Raw genomic sequence first — 13,997 nt, 5'->3', positions numbered from 1 at the left:
ATTTTGTAAAACTTCTGCCCTTGAAACATCCTCAGTATAAACATACGTAAGTATGAAAACAGCTTACAGTTTTTCAAAATAGAAAAAAATTGTTTTTGATCTGACCACAAGATGGCGCTAAAATGTCAGAAACTGCAGAAAGCTGCCAGATCCAGTTTATCCCCCGATGAAGGTGTGAACCAGAATAATTGAAGAAACTAACATTCCAGCAATAAATCAATAGAAAATAAATGTTTATTCACTTATCAGAAAACAATAAAATGAAGACAATCCACAAAAATAATCTACAGAAACATAAAAAAACAGGACTAATGTTTGAAACATTTGGATGCAGCTCAATCTGAGCTACTGTCTGTTGGTGATTTCTGAATTAAAAGGACTTCTTCTTCTTCCTTTCCTGCAGCTTCTTCACACATTTTGGTGCTTTCTGGAGAAACTCTCCTGAAATGTTCTGGACTGATTTGACCTTCATGTATTAAAATAATGATGGATTATTGTTTCTCTTCAGTTGATTTACTAATGTGTCTACAGTAGAGGACCACATTTCTGAGACCTTTGTTTTTCATGAACTTGTTTACTCAAAAGGGGGGCCAGTTTTTCTAGTTTTCTAGTTCAAACACTGATAAAAGAAATTATTAACTTTGTACAGCTACAACTATTAACTATGTTTGAGTGGAATAAACCTTTAAAACTATAACTTGCTTGTTAGGAATTAGCATTTTGGATGGATAACACCTTTAAAACTATAAATACTTCAATAAAAAATATAGTATTTTGGTGTAATTTTTTTTTAAAAAACTGTAAGTACTTGGACAGACAGTAGTATTTCAGCAGTATAAACCTTTAAATCTATAAGTACCCCAACAAAAAAACAGGGTTTTGCGTGAAACAAACTTTTAAAACAATAGATTCTTTGGACAGAAAGTGGTATTTTGACAGTGTAAACCTTTGAAACTATAAATTTTTTTTCTGTATTTTTGAGTGGAATAAAGCTTTAAGACTATAAATACTTGGATCAAAAATAGTATTTTGGATGGAGTATACTATCAAAACTGTAAGTACTTTGACAGAAAGTAGTATTTTGGGTGGAATAAATGTTTAAAACAATAGATTCATTGGACAGAAAATAGTCTTTTGGCAGTGTAAACCTTTACACCTATAAATACTTCAGCAAAAATCAGTATTTTTTTTTAGTAGAATAAAGCTTTAAAACATTTAAGTACTTGGATCAAAAGTGATAGTTAAGGTGGAATAAACGATTAAAATTTTAAGTAGTACAGAGTGAGTCTAAACCATAACTCGACAGTAAGAAAGTACTATTTGAGTGGAATAAACTGTTAAAATTTTAAGTACTTGGACACAGTGAGTGGAATGAACTGTTAGAACTACAAGTATTTGGGCAGAAAGTAATGCTCTGGGTGAAATATACCTTCCAAACTATAAGTATTTGCACAGAAAGTAGTTTGTAGGGTGGAGAAAAACTTTAGAACTTTGAGTTGCACACATTAACAATAAGCAAATTTGGTAGTGGTGCCTATAGTTGTGGTCCTGAAACTGCAGCCTCCACAGTTGGAGAATTATTTGCTTATTTGGCTCAGCGGTTCTGTTGTGTTTTGGTTCTACAGTGAAGAAAACTGTTTAAAAAAAAGAAAGAAAAACCATTGAATGAGCAGGTGTGTCCAAACATTTGACTCTGTAACATACAAAAATTAGTAGCTTAATAGTTTGTGCACCAAATACCAGCTACCACAGAACAACTTAAAGTCCTCACAGCAGGGACAAAGCTGCATTATATGCATGATACTGTGTTTACACAGGCTGCTTGATATATAATTTCTGCACTGACGGTGCAATATGAACATGTGCATTAGTCAAAACAATTTGTACAGTTCAAAGTCTCTTTAGCTGATCCAAAACAATATCATCCACAATGATGCCAAACATAATGTAAGCTTCATTAGCAGAATTTTGTTGTTTTTTTCTTCGAAGAAATTGTTCAAAGCAATGAATAAATTATTAAAATAGTTGGTGATTAATTTAAAAATGGACAACTAATTGATGTATAGTTGCAGTTCTAGCATTTATATTCTCTATGTGCTTGTTCGTATGCTACAATCATTGCTAATTTTTTTTTTTTTTTGTGGGATTTGCTTTAAAACTACTTATTATTTTTGCCAATTTTTCCCCTTAACGTCACCAGCAAAATGTGAAAACAGAAGCTAATGTCAGCTCAGAGTCATTTCTGAGGGAACATGGTTCCAGCAGTGATGGAAGTCAGGCCTGTCTTTTCTGCGATCCAGCTGTTGTAGTTGTTCACTCTGGTATAAACGCCTGGTCGACGCTCCTTCGCACAGCCGTCGCCCCAACTGATGACCCCGAACAGGAAGAACTTGTCGCCGGCTTCGCACACCAGAGGTCCTCCTGAGTCGCCCTGGAAGAAACACACGAGCAACATTAACCCTCGTGTCGTCCTGCGGATCAAAATGACCCGTTTTAAAGTTTGAAGATGTGGGAAAAAAATATGTTTTCACAGTGAAACTTCTGACGTCCACATCTTCAACATTTTTGGGAAATCTTTGAACATTTTTTGGTGGAAAAAATCAACCAAAATCCAGCGAATTTCGCTGGATTTTGGTTGATTTTTATGTAAATGTTCTTAAAGAAAATATTAGAAGTTTTACTGATATATATGTAATCACTTTAGATATTTTCAGGATTGTTTTTGGAAGATTTTTACAGATTTTTTGATTATATTTACAGGAATATTCTTGCCAAATTTGGGGGATTTTTTTTTTTTTTTAAATAAAACTTTTAAGGAAACTTTTTAAGGAATTATTGGAATTTTCTTCTTGAAGGTTCTGCAAATTTTCTGAAATTTGGGAAATTTTTTTTGCTGATTCTTTGGATTTTTTTCAGACAAGGAACAATATTTTTTGGTGCCCGTAAATGAGGACAACAGGAGGGTTAACAAACTGTTATGTGGAAGGAAAATCAAATTCAAGTCTGGACATGTGCAGAAATACCTCGCAGGCATCCTGGCTCCAGTCGGGACGCCCGGCGCAAAACATGTTGTCAGTTATCATGTTTCCATAATAATCCTTTTCTCGACACACATCGTCAGCGATGAGGTTCACCTGGGCCTCCCTGAGATACTGAGACTTATACCACAAACCTGCAGGGAAGAAAACACTCAAACACTTCATCATTAATATAATTAAAGTGAAAACCGTCCATTATGTGCACTTAGGTGCTGTAATTACAGCAGATTTAAAGTTCAGAGAGAAGTTCTTCCAGACTTCAAAGGGAAACAATGTGTTTTTTACTGCATTTAATTATGTAATGGCTGTAATTACTGTTGATGTTCAGAACGAAAGTATGAGCGTGGATGTTCAGAGTGGTTTCCAATATTCCACCCTGTTTCCAAAAGGTGGACAGACAGGTTAGGTGAACTTATTTAACACAAGAATACTTAAATAATTTGATTATATAAGGGAATTATGCACTGAGCAAGCTGTAATTATTATGACTGAAAACCGGTAGGAAAAAAGCAGACAGCTCCGAAAATTAGCTAAAAGTAATGGATAAATGATTAGCAAAATAGTTAGCTGAGAGTAATACAATAAGTGGTTGCCTTTAGATTAGTGAATAGAAATGGTTAAATGTAACTGACAAAATTTAAAATTGGTAATGCTAAAGGAAACGACTAAATGGTTTAAATAGTTTGTAAAAGAAGAAGTTTAAATGATTAACCAAAAGAAACGAACAGTTGAAATGGTTAGCTAAATGATTAGCTACATAGATTAATGGGTTTAAATAGCTTTATAGTTAAATAGTTAGCTGAAAATAATGGAATAAATGGTTAAAATAGTTCACTAGTTAGCTTTATTGTTGGCTAAAAGTAGAAAATCATGAAGTCAAAAAAATGCACAAAATAAATGTTCCTGACATGCAATCATTGTTAGCTAAACATTTCAGGGTAAGCGTTAACACAACTTAAAGAACTGGAAAAATGATTTAATTACTTTGCTAAATAGTTTGCTTAAATAGCTGGCTAAAAATACTAATGGAAAATGATTTAAATAATCAACTTAAATGAGCTTAAATGCTTGCTAAAACTAATAAGGTTAGATGGTTGAATTTAACCAATACATCCTAAGACAGTTAAGGCTAGCTAATATTAATGTATAAGTAATTTAAATAGCTGAAAGTGATGAAACAAATGGCTTAAATAGCTAGATAAAATGGTAGCTTAAATAATTTGCTAAGAAAAAAGTTTAAAAACCACAGATAAAGAATTAAATATTTAGATAAATGAGTAACTTGTTAGCTAAACATAACTGACAAACTGTTTAATATGGTTACACAACTAAAATTAATGAATAAATGGTTTAAATAATTAGCTCAATGGTTAGCTTAAAAGGTTAGCCTAAAGTAATAAATACCTGAATGTAGCTGATAAAGTCTTTAAACACTATCGAACAATAATGTGTAAATGTTTTAAATAGCTCAAGAGTTTGCCTAAACGGTTAGCTAACAGTAATGGATAAATGTTTTAAAGAGTTAGCTTGGTGTTTAGCTTAATTAGCGAGCTAAAAGTAATGAATAACTGAATGCATGTGATAGTCTTTAAACACTAGCTAACAGCAATGAGTAAATGATGAAAGTAGTTAGCTCTATGCTTAATAAGATAGCTAAAAATAATAACTGAATGCATCTGATAAAGTTTGTAATCACTAGCTAACAGTAATGTGTAAATGTTTCAAATAGCTAGCTCAATAGTTAGCTTAATTAGCTAGCTTAAAGTAATGAATAACTGAATACATCTGATAAAGTCTTTAAAGACTAGCTAAGAGCAATGGTTAAATGATTAAAATAGCTAGCTCAATGGTTAGCTCAAGTGATTAGCTAAAAGTAATAAGTCAATGTAACTGAAAAAGTTGTTGTTGGCTCGATAGCTGAAAGTAAATGATTAAAATAGTTAGCTCATTAGTTAGCTAAACATAGTATAGCGCTGAAAGTAATAAATAATTAGCTGATGTAATAAAAAGATTTTAAATAGTTAAAACAGGGATTTAAAAGTAACAGATAATGGCTAAAAGTTCAGCCAAATCATTAGCTAAATGGTACCATGGTTTAAATTGCTCAGTAGTTAGCTCAAAGAGTTAGCTAAACATAATACCTTGTTAGGTAAATGTACTACAGATTGTTAATATAGTATTTGGCCAAAGGTATGCAGACATCTACTTGAAGGTACTTTTGGTATGTTGGTTACTTTTGGTTTGACCTCCTTTCTTGCACTTTAGTGAAATATTAGCGCTAATCCTGTTTTTTTTTTTTTTAGGGGCAACAGTTTGGAGCAAGGACCATACTTTATTGCCCCTTGCTTCTGTTTTTGGTTCAGCTGTCACATACAGGCATCCTTGTACTTTTTACTGTATATCTACTTCCCTTCTCAGACAGAACTGCATCACTCGGAGGACTTTTCTCACCATAGTTCTCTTTTCCATATCCAGCGATCTCACAGGTGATTCCAGGCTGGAGGTTCTGGTGAGGCGGCGGCAGGCAGACGGTTCTTACTGAGTTGGACTCCTCGGCACATTGACCTCGTTGGGCCTTCAGCTTGAGCAGGGCTGCAGGTAATTAAATAAGATTTCTGCTTTAAATGGGCTACACCATCAGTACTGAAGCATCTTAAGAACTGTAGAAAAGAATTCAACAAAGTCCTCATCTGTCAGGCAGCAATTAGGTAATTGTACAAAAATATCCATATCATGACTCTCTTGATGTTATTTTTGCAGTTCTGGAGCTGCATTTGAAGCATATTAAAGTTTATATACATTATTTTAACAAAAAACAGCTTGTATGAAATTGAATGCTTTGAAAATTTACACGTTTGAACATGTTAATTCCTAATCTGAGCTTGAATTGGATTTATTTTGAGCTGGAGTAGTTTGTAAATGCAAGAATTGCTCTTAATTCAAGATTTTAAGAACTTTCCTTGTAGTTCGACTTAAAGTCAGGTGCTAAATGACCAAAACTGCAACATCCATGGGCTGATTGTCAGCATAAACGCCAAAAAATACTACTTAAATAAGGAATTTGCCCCTAAATTAGGGTGTTTTTTATGACAAATAATTGAGTTTCAAGCATCTTCATCTTAAAATTTCTGTAGATGAAGCTTTTGAAGCAACACAGGTAGAAATCAGAGGCTATTTATTTATTTTCAGAATAGTTTCAAGAAACTTGCATAACTGGCAGATGTTTTTTTTTCTTGAAATGATTCAATATCACAAAGATTACTGCATTGATTGGATTGAAGCGTCCGTACTGAAGAATCTCAAGAACTACAGAAAGAAATCCAACAAAATTGTCATCTGTCAGGTACTATAGGAGTTACTCATGATAAAATGTCCAATCTGGACTCCATTGAATGTCTTTTTTTTGCAGTTTAAAGAGCTGCATTTAAAGCATATGAATGTTTATATATATATATATATATATATATATATATATATATATATATATAATTTCAAGATTTTAAGAACTTTCCTTATAGTCCAACTTAAAGACAGGAGCTAAATGGCCAAGACAGGGTTGACTGCCAGCATAAACACCAAAAAATACTACTTAAAAAAGGTAATTATCCCTAAATTAATGTGGTTTGAAAGACAAATAATTGAATTTCAAGTGTCTTCATCTTGAATTTCTTTGGACTGATTGATTATGAAGCTACATGGACCAAAATCTGTTGCTTTTTATATTTTTTAATGATAGTTTAAAGCAGTTTACAAAATATAATGGAAATGATCAAATGTTAGTAGTTAACAGGATGTTTTTGGTTGTTCTGAGTCGATGTGATGTGTTCATACCGATGTCATTGTTGAAGTTTCCCTCACTGTTGTCGAACCTTTCATGGATGTGGAGTTCTTTCACCCTAAACGTTTGTTCCACAGCCGGATCGCTCTCGTTCAGGGCGTTTTTTCCCAGGATGACGGAGAAACGTCGCAGTTTACTGTCAGAGCTGAAATTCACAGAATGATTTTAGTCACAGAGATTTTCTCAGCACCTGCTGTGGTTCCAGTAAGAGTTCTGACTTCGTACCCGTCGGGGAAGCAGTGGGCAGCTGTGAGGACCCAACAACCGGAGATCAAACTTCCCCCGCAGCGGAAAACCTTCTCCTTGGATTTGCTACGCCAGAATATGGCGGCAACCCACGGGTGGGATTCCACAGTGGCAACTGTTCCACCCACGATCTTCATCTGCTTTCGTCTGGAGCGTTGGCCACAAGTCAGGTCTGCAGCTGGAGGGAGAACCAGAGGTCAACACTGTGGCACGAAAAACAGGAAAATGGGATCAACTATATCCAGTGAAACTTACGTGGTGCTGGCTCGGTGGGTGCAGGTGAAGGGGAAGGTGTGGCGGGAACTACAAGAACAAAGATAGAATGCGATGTTAAACTCTTTAAACCCCAGGTGCTTTTTATAATTTCCACCTGAAAACTTCCCTAAATTCATTCAGAAGCGGCTCCATAACTTTCAGGACAAGACGAACAACCTTTGTCTCTATGAACTATTAAATAATGGCCGATGTGCTAAATGTGCCATAAAGAAAAACAGCGGCTTGATGTGATGAGTGATTTGAAACAACAGAAATTAATTTGTTTGATTTACAAAGAAAAATGAGCACTCAACCAACCAACTGCAATGACTAAAAGAGCAGAAAAAACACTAGCTTAAAGTAACAGACAAATGGTTGCTGAAACTGGTATCTGAGTAATGGATTAAATGGTTTCTAGTTAGCTTAGCTAAGAGTGACAGCTAAATGTAACAGAAAAAAATAATTAATGCTTAAAGTGATGGATAAATGTTTGAAATAGTAAGCTTTAATGGTTGGCTAAAAATAGTAAACAGTTAACTAAATGTAATTCGTGAAATCTTTTCATAGCAAATGCAAATGCTAGCTAGCAGCAACAGTTAAATGAAATAGTTAAAAGTAACTTAAATGGCTAAAAGGGTTAACTAAATAGCTAGCTAAAACTAATGGATTACATGATTCAAGTGCTTAGCTCTTCAGTTGGCTTTATTGATATTAAATGATAATGTCTTTACATAGCTAATGTGAGCTAATGGTAAAGGAGAAATGACTGAAGTAGTTAGCTTAAGTGGCTAAAATCAATGTTGGCCGATTATACTGTAATTGGTAAAGACTTTTGATAGTAAACAGCTGGGGACAAATGAAATAGGTGGCTAAAAGTAAGAAAAAATGTCTGAAATAGTTAGCTAAATTGTTAGCTTAAATGGTAAAAGTATTAGGTAGAAATGACGATAACAATGAGCTAAATGTAATAGCTTGTTAGCTAAACATCACTGATAGCTTGTTTAAACTTTTAACACTAGCTAAAAGTAATGGATAAATCATTTTGAATCGTTAGCTCAACAGTTAGCTTAAATAGTTAGCAAAAAGTAATAGTTGAATGTAACTGACATAGTCTTTAAATAGTTCATGCAAGCTAACATGACTAGAATGATCATTGAGTTAGGTTGCTAAAAATAATGCATCAATTACTGAAATGATTAGCTAAATAGTTGAAAGTAAATGATTAGATGGCTTAAATCGCTAGCTCAACAGTTAGCTTCAATAGTTAGTTAAAATAACAGTTAGAAATGAATTAAACAGCTAAATGTTATAAGTTCTTGGCTAAACATGACTGATACATTATTCAAATTGTTAACACAAATAAAAGTAATGGATAAATGGTTTAAATAGTTAGCTCAATATTTAGCTTAAATGGTTAGCTAAAATAATAGTTAAAAGATTGATATATTAATTTAAACGATTAGCTAAATGTAATAATATGTTAGTTAAACATAGCTAATAAATTGTTTGAATTGTTAAGACAACTAAAAATAGTCGATAAATGATTTAGTTAGCTTAAATGTATAATTAACTATAAAAGTCTTCATGTGAAATCTGAAAAACTGCAGCAACAATTAACATTTTTTACTTTCTCCTGATCAGAACTGATTTTATTGAAGCTCCTCTAAATTATCTGAACAGTTTTTCCAGATCTGGTGCAAAACGAACAAAGTGCTAAAAAGCTTCGTCCATTTTAATAACAGTAGCAGGAAGCGTCTTCATTAAATGTTCCAAACTCAAAATGCTAGCAGCTGTTTCAACGACAGACAAAACCCACTCACATGAGTCAAAGCTGCATCGTGGAATATCACAATACTCCCACTGCAGCTGCTGGTGTTTCCAGACGTAACACCACGGACGCCGTCTGTAGTAAATATTCCTGTAGGAAAACACCACATACAGCAAATTACACAACATCCCAGTGTGTAAAATTAAACAAAATGTAAAAGGCTGTAGTATAAATGACGATCTGAAGTTGTCAACACCCTGAAAATATATGTAAATCTCTGATTAGTGGAAGAGTGGTCAATGAAAATATGAACTTTTATGATAATGTTCAAGCAGTTTGGGTTATTTCACCTCCACTGTCAGTTGAATGAGGTCAAACCACAACTAATTGTTCTCACAAAGCCAATGATTGAACAATTCTTGTGTAACTATGGATTAGCAACCACGCAGGTCAATCCCCAGACGTAAATATTATTGCAGTGAACATTGGTTTATGTCCTCGCCCTTGTTTTGACCAACATTCTTCCACACTTGAAGTAATTCTGGCTGATATCCTCCACAGATATCACCATTATCAGTGTTATATTTCAAAATGTGTGGTTCTATCAACAGTTAACAGTGGTGTAAAGTAAATATTACCGTAATACAGTACAATTTTAGGGTACTTTTAGTTGAGTGTCTCCATTTTCTGCTATTTTACGCATCATGCATTTTGAATACTTTCTAGATATTTTAGAGATTAAACAGCAAATCAATAATAAGTCAAAAATCATTAAAAAATAAAAATCTAGCAGCAAAAATGTCAGTAAAAATACATAAAAAAAACTGTAGAATTTCTTAATGTTCAATTAAAAAAAATACAGATTTTTAATGAAGACAATATTTACAGTTTTGGACGTTTTCTTTTTTTGTTTTTGTTTTTTGCAGTCAACCTGTAAATTAATACTTTTTTCTTAGTCTTCTTTCTGTTTTTAAGATATTGTTTGTAAATTAACATAACCTGAAAAATCTGTAAATTAAAAGTTAACAATGAATTCCTGATACTTAATTTTTCTCTAAAGTAGCAGCAAATATCTGTATAATAAGATAGATTTTTTTGTGTACTGTTTTACTTTTTAAAAAAAAAGTTTAATTTTTTAATTAAAACATTAAATTGCCACTTATGAAATTACAGATTTTTAATTTGGACATTATTTACAGTTTCTGCCTTTTTTTTTAAAACTATTTTTTCCCTTATGTTTCTTGATACAGTTATCATGCAATTTTACACATTATTTTCTGTGATTTTATTAGATTTTATCTGTAATTTAACAGGAAAAACCTATGAAATAATTGAAAAGGATTGTAATTTTTTTTATTCCACAATATTGTTCTTGCAATTTTCATGTAAGTTTGTAAGTTTAGACATTTTTTCTCCATTTGTAAAAATATTGATTTTTGACTGTTTTTTCCTTCTTTTTCTGTGGTTATCGTGTAAATTCAGACTTTTTTTCTGTGATTTTTGCTAGATATTATATAATTTTAAAAAAAACTGGAAAAATGTATACAATAACAGTTGAAAATGATTTTATCTTTTTTTATTCATAAATATTATCTTTTTATTTTGTATTATTAGTAATAATAATAATAATAATAATAATAATAATAATAATAATAATAATAATAATAATAATAATAATAATATTTTTGGCACATGTAATTACTGTAAATATAGTGTAATTTTACAGTCAAATGATTTAATTACCATCTGTAAAATTCTATATTTTTGATGTGGATGTTATTAACAGTTTTTGCCTGTTTTCTATTTATTTATTTTTCTTTCATTTTTAAAAAAATTTTTTTTACAGTTATCACGTAAATTTAGACCTTCTTTTGTTCTGTGAATTTGACTGGATAATATCTGTAATTTCACAGGGAATATGTTAGAAATAAGAGCAAATTCAATAAATTACAGGTAAAAACAGTTTTTACATTTTTTTTTTACATGATATTTCAGATCTGCCAAAACAAACTTGTCTTAATATTTGTTCTGACGTGAAATCGGAGCCACCTGCAGTAGTTGTGTCTCCCAGCGTTGACGTCTGAACTCAGATATGTCTGTCTGGTTTCTGAATCCCAACGTTCACATGAGAGTCCACTGGCTGATCTGGAAACTGATCCTCTGTAGTACAAACCCACGCCTTCGTAGCACTCACTGGTTTTTACTGAAACAACAACGACAACAGCAACATTTATTTATTTATTTATTTATTTATTTTATAAGTGTGTTGTGAAGTTAGCATCAAAATGAGCAAAAAAATCTGATTTACATGTCGCACATTTAAAGAAAATATATTCTTCTTGACTAAAAGTTTATTTTTTCCAGCTATTCCAGTGTCTTTTATTCTTGTTATTTGTTGATTTATTATGATTTTTTGTTTTGCTTATTTTAGTAATTAAACTTTAATTTGTGGTACTGCAGCTACAGATAAATAATAATTAGCTTTAATTCGATGTATTTTACTCTGCTTTAAATGTTTGTACGCTTTAAGTTTTAGTTTTTTTTTTTAAGCACAGATAGTAAAATAATTTAACATTTATGCTGCATTAATTGTCATTTTTCATTTATATGTTGCCGAATGTGGCCTTTTTTGTTTATGTTGTTATTGTTTTTATTTTTATTAGCTTTTTGTGAAGTAATTATGTTCTTTTATGTGTATATTTAAGAAAAATAGCTTCAAAATGTGCAGAAATAATCATTTCTTATCAGTTTTAAAAGCTTTATGTTGTCGGTGGGTAAAGATTTTGGAAAATCAGCATGAAATTGTGCAGAAATTATCATTTACATGTAGCACATTTAAAGAAAATGTAATCATGTTGACTAAAAGGTTCATTTTTCCAGCTTTTCCAGTGTGTTTTATGCTATTTATTTGTTGATTTATTATGCTTTTTGAGCTTTTTTTTTGTGATTTAACTCAGCTTTTTATAACATTACATTCCATTTGTGGTACTGCAGCTTTAGATGAATAATGATTAGCTTTAATTTGATGTGTTTTACTAGTGTTTTACTTAAAGTTTCAGGTGTTTTAATCACAGACGATTTCATTTTTCATTTATGTGCTGCTGAATGTGGTCTTTTTCTGTTCCCGTTTTCATTGTTTGCATTTTGTGAAATATTTATGTTCTTTTATGCTTAAATTTAGGAAAAATAGCTTCAAAATGTGCAGAAATTATCATTTACATGTAGCACATTTAAAGAAAATATATTCTTGTTGACTGAAAGTTTTATTTTTTCAGCTTTTCCAGTGTGTTTTATGCTTGTTATTTGTTGATTTATTATGATTTTTTAAAAAAGCTTTCTTAAGTGATTTAACTCGGCTTTTTTGACATTCCATTCCATTTGTGGTACTATAGCTGTAGGTAAATAATGATTGGCTTTAATTTGATGCGTTTTACTACCGTTTTACTTAAGTTTATTTTTTTTAAATCACAGACAGTAAAATAGTTGAATATTTATGCTGCATTAATGATCATTTTTCATTTATGTCCTGCTGATTTTTTTCATAGTTTTTATTTTTATAAGGTTTTTGTAAAATATTTATTTTGTTTTATGTTTATATTTAGGAAAAATCGCTTCAAAATGTGCAGAAATGATCACTTACATGTCACACATTTCAAGAAAAAAATATTCTTGTTGACTAAAAGTTTATTTTTTCCAGCTTTTCTAGTGTATTTTATGCTTTTTATTTGCTGATTTATTATGATTTTTTAGCTTATTTTCGTAATTTAACTTTCATTTGTGGTAGTTTAGCCATAGATAAATAATGATTAGCTTTAATTCCATATGTTTTACTCCTGTTTTACTAAAGTTTCAAGTTTTTTAAAGCACAGATGGTAAAATAATTTAACATTTATGTTGCATTCACGGTCATTTTTCATTTATGTGCTGCTGCATGTGGTCTTTCCTTTTGTTTAAGTTGTAACCTTCATCTTAAAATCTGGTTTGAGGTTCAGTTTCTCACCTTTTTCACAGCGTTTCCCTTCAAAGCCGTCGGGACACAAACAGAACATGTGTTCACCAGAAATCAGAGCAGGGACAGAACTTCCTCCGTTGAGACAGACGACACCTGCAAAACCAAGAAAAAGTCTTAAAAATTTAAAGCGCAGAACCAGAAAACCTCAACAAATGTGGAGTTTCTCACCTGAACTTTCAAAGGAGGAGGAGAACGAAGAGGAGGAGAAGCTAAAAACGTTCCTTTCTTCATCCAACAGGCTCTGAAATTATGTAAAAAAAACCATCAGATAAACTGTTTCTAAGGAGAATAAATGAAATATTTCAGCAGATTTGAAGTTTCTCACCGGTTTGGCTGAAGATAGAGCAGCCAAAGTGCACATTAAAACCCCAAAACCCGTCGTTCCGCTCATGTTGCTGCACATCTAGGATCCAAACACGCCTGCACATGGACGGAGCCTCCTCAGGCTTTATTCTGCTCCCGGGCCGCCTCCTGATTGGCTCACAGCTGGAGCACATCTGTCCGGCCCACCGCCTCCGGAATGGAGAAGCTGTTGTTTGTGGATGAGTCACTGCTGTTAATCCACAACTTTAACTGTCAGGAAGCTCATCAACAGCTCTGGAACTTCAGATTAAAGCTGCAGCTGCTCAGTCTGGAGATAAATTCACGACATTCAACGTGTTTATGGAGACGGGGGTATTTTAAAGCTCCAAATATGTCGGTTTCGACACCGTCATGTGTTGTGTAACTGTGCTGCATGTACTAATAGTGAATAATGTTGGTTTCAGTGTTTTCTAAAGGTGTGTCCAGAGTATAAAACGTATGAACAATTACTAAACTTGGGCTTAACTTGAAGCGTTT

General features: G+C 32.4%; 1 protein-coding gene across 1 annotated transcript; it reads right to left on the bottom strand.

The window, feature by feature from the left end:
- Positions 1 to 216: 216 nt before the first annotated feature.
- On the bottom strand, positions 217 to 13,636 carry plaub (plasminogen activator, urokinase b). The gene is made up of 11 exons (XM_023275091.3): positions 13,483 to 13,636; positions 13,326 to 13,398; positions 13,146 to 13,250; positions 11,195 to 11,348; positions 9,198 to 9,295; positions 7,378 to 7,425; positions 7,102 to 7,300; positions 6,870 to 7,021; positions 5,490 to 5,630; positions 3,024 to 3,172; positions 217 to 2,431 (listed from the first exon to the last, which is right to left on the bottom strand). Exons 1-11 carry the CDS (start codon positions 13,558 to 13,560, stop codon positions 2,237 to 2,239), a joined length of 1,392 nt encoding a protein of 463 aa, XP_023130859.2. The 5' UTR covers positions 13,561 to 13,636; the 3' UTR covers positions 217 to 2,236.
- Between the last annotated feature and the right edge of the window lie 361 nt (positions 13,637 to 13,997).

This window comes from Amphiprion ocellaris, chromosome 18 (genome assembly GCF_022539595.1).
Source record: "Amphiprion ocellaris isolate individual 3 ecotype Okinawa chromosome 18, ASM2253959v1, whole genome shotgun sequence".
Lineage (NCBI taxonomy): Eukaryota > Metazoa > Chordata > Actinopteri > Pomacentridae > Amphiprion > Amphiprion ocellaris.
Note: the sequence above shows the minus strand (reverse complement) of the source record. Positions and strands in the feature narration are given on the sequence as shown.

Excerpts from the sequence above, each read along its gene's own strand:
- plaub (XM_023275091.3), bottom strand. The coding sequence starts at position 13,560 with ATGTGCAGCAACATGAGCGGAACGACGGGTTTTGGGGTTTTAATGTGC. Across the intron at positions 11,349-13,145 it reads AGGGAAACGCTGTGAAAAAG|TAAAAACCAGTGAGTGCTAC; the intron begins GTGAGAAACTGA and ends TTGTTGTTTCAG. Across the intron at positions 7,022-7,101 it reads GCCCACTGCTTCCCCGACGG|CTCTGACAGTAAACTGCGAC; the intron begins GTACGAAGTCAG and ends TGTGAATTTCAG.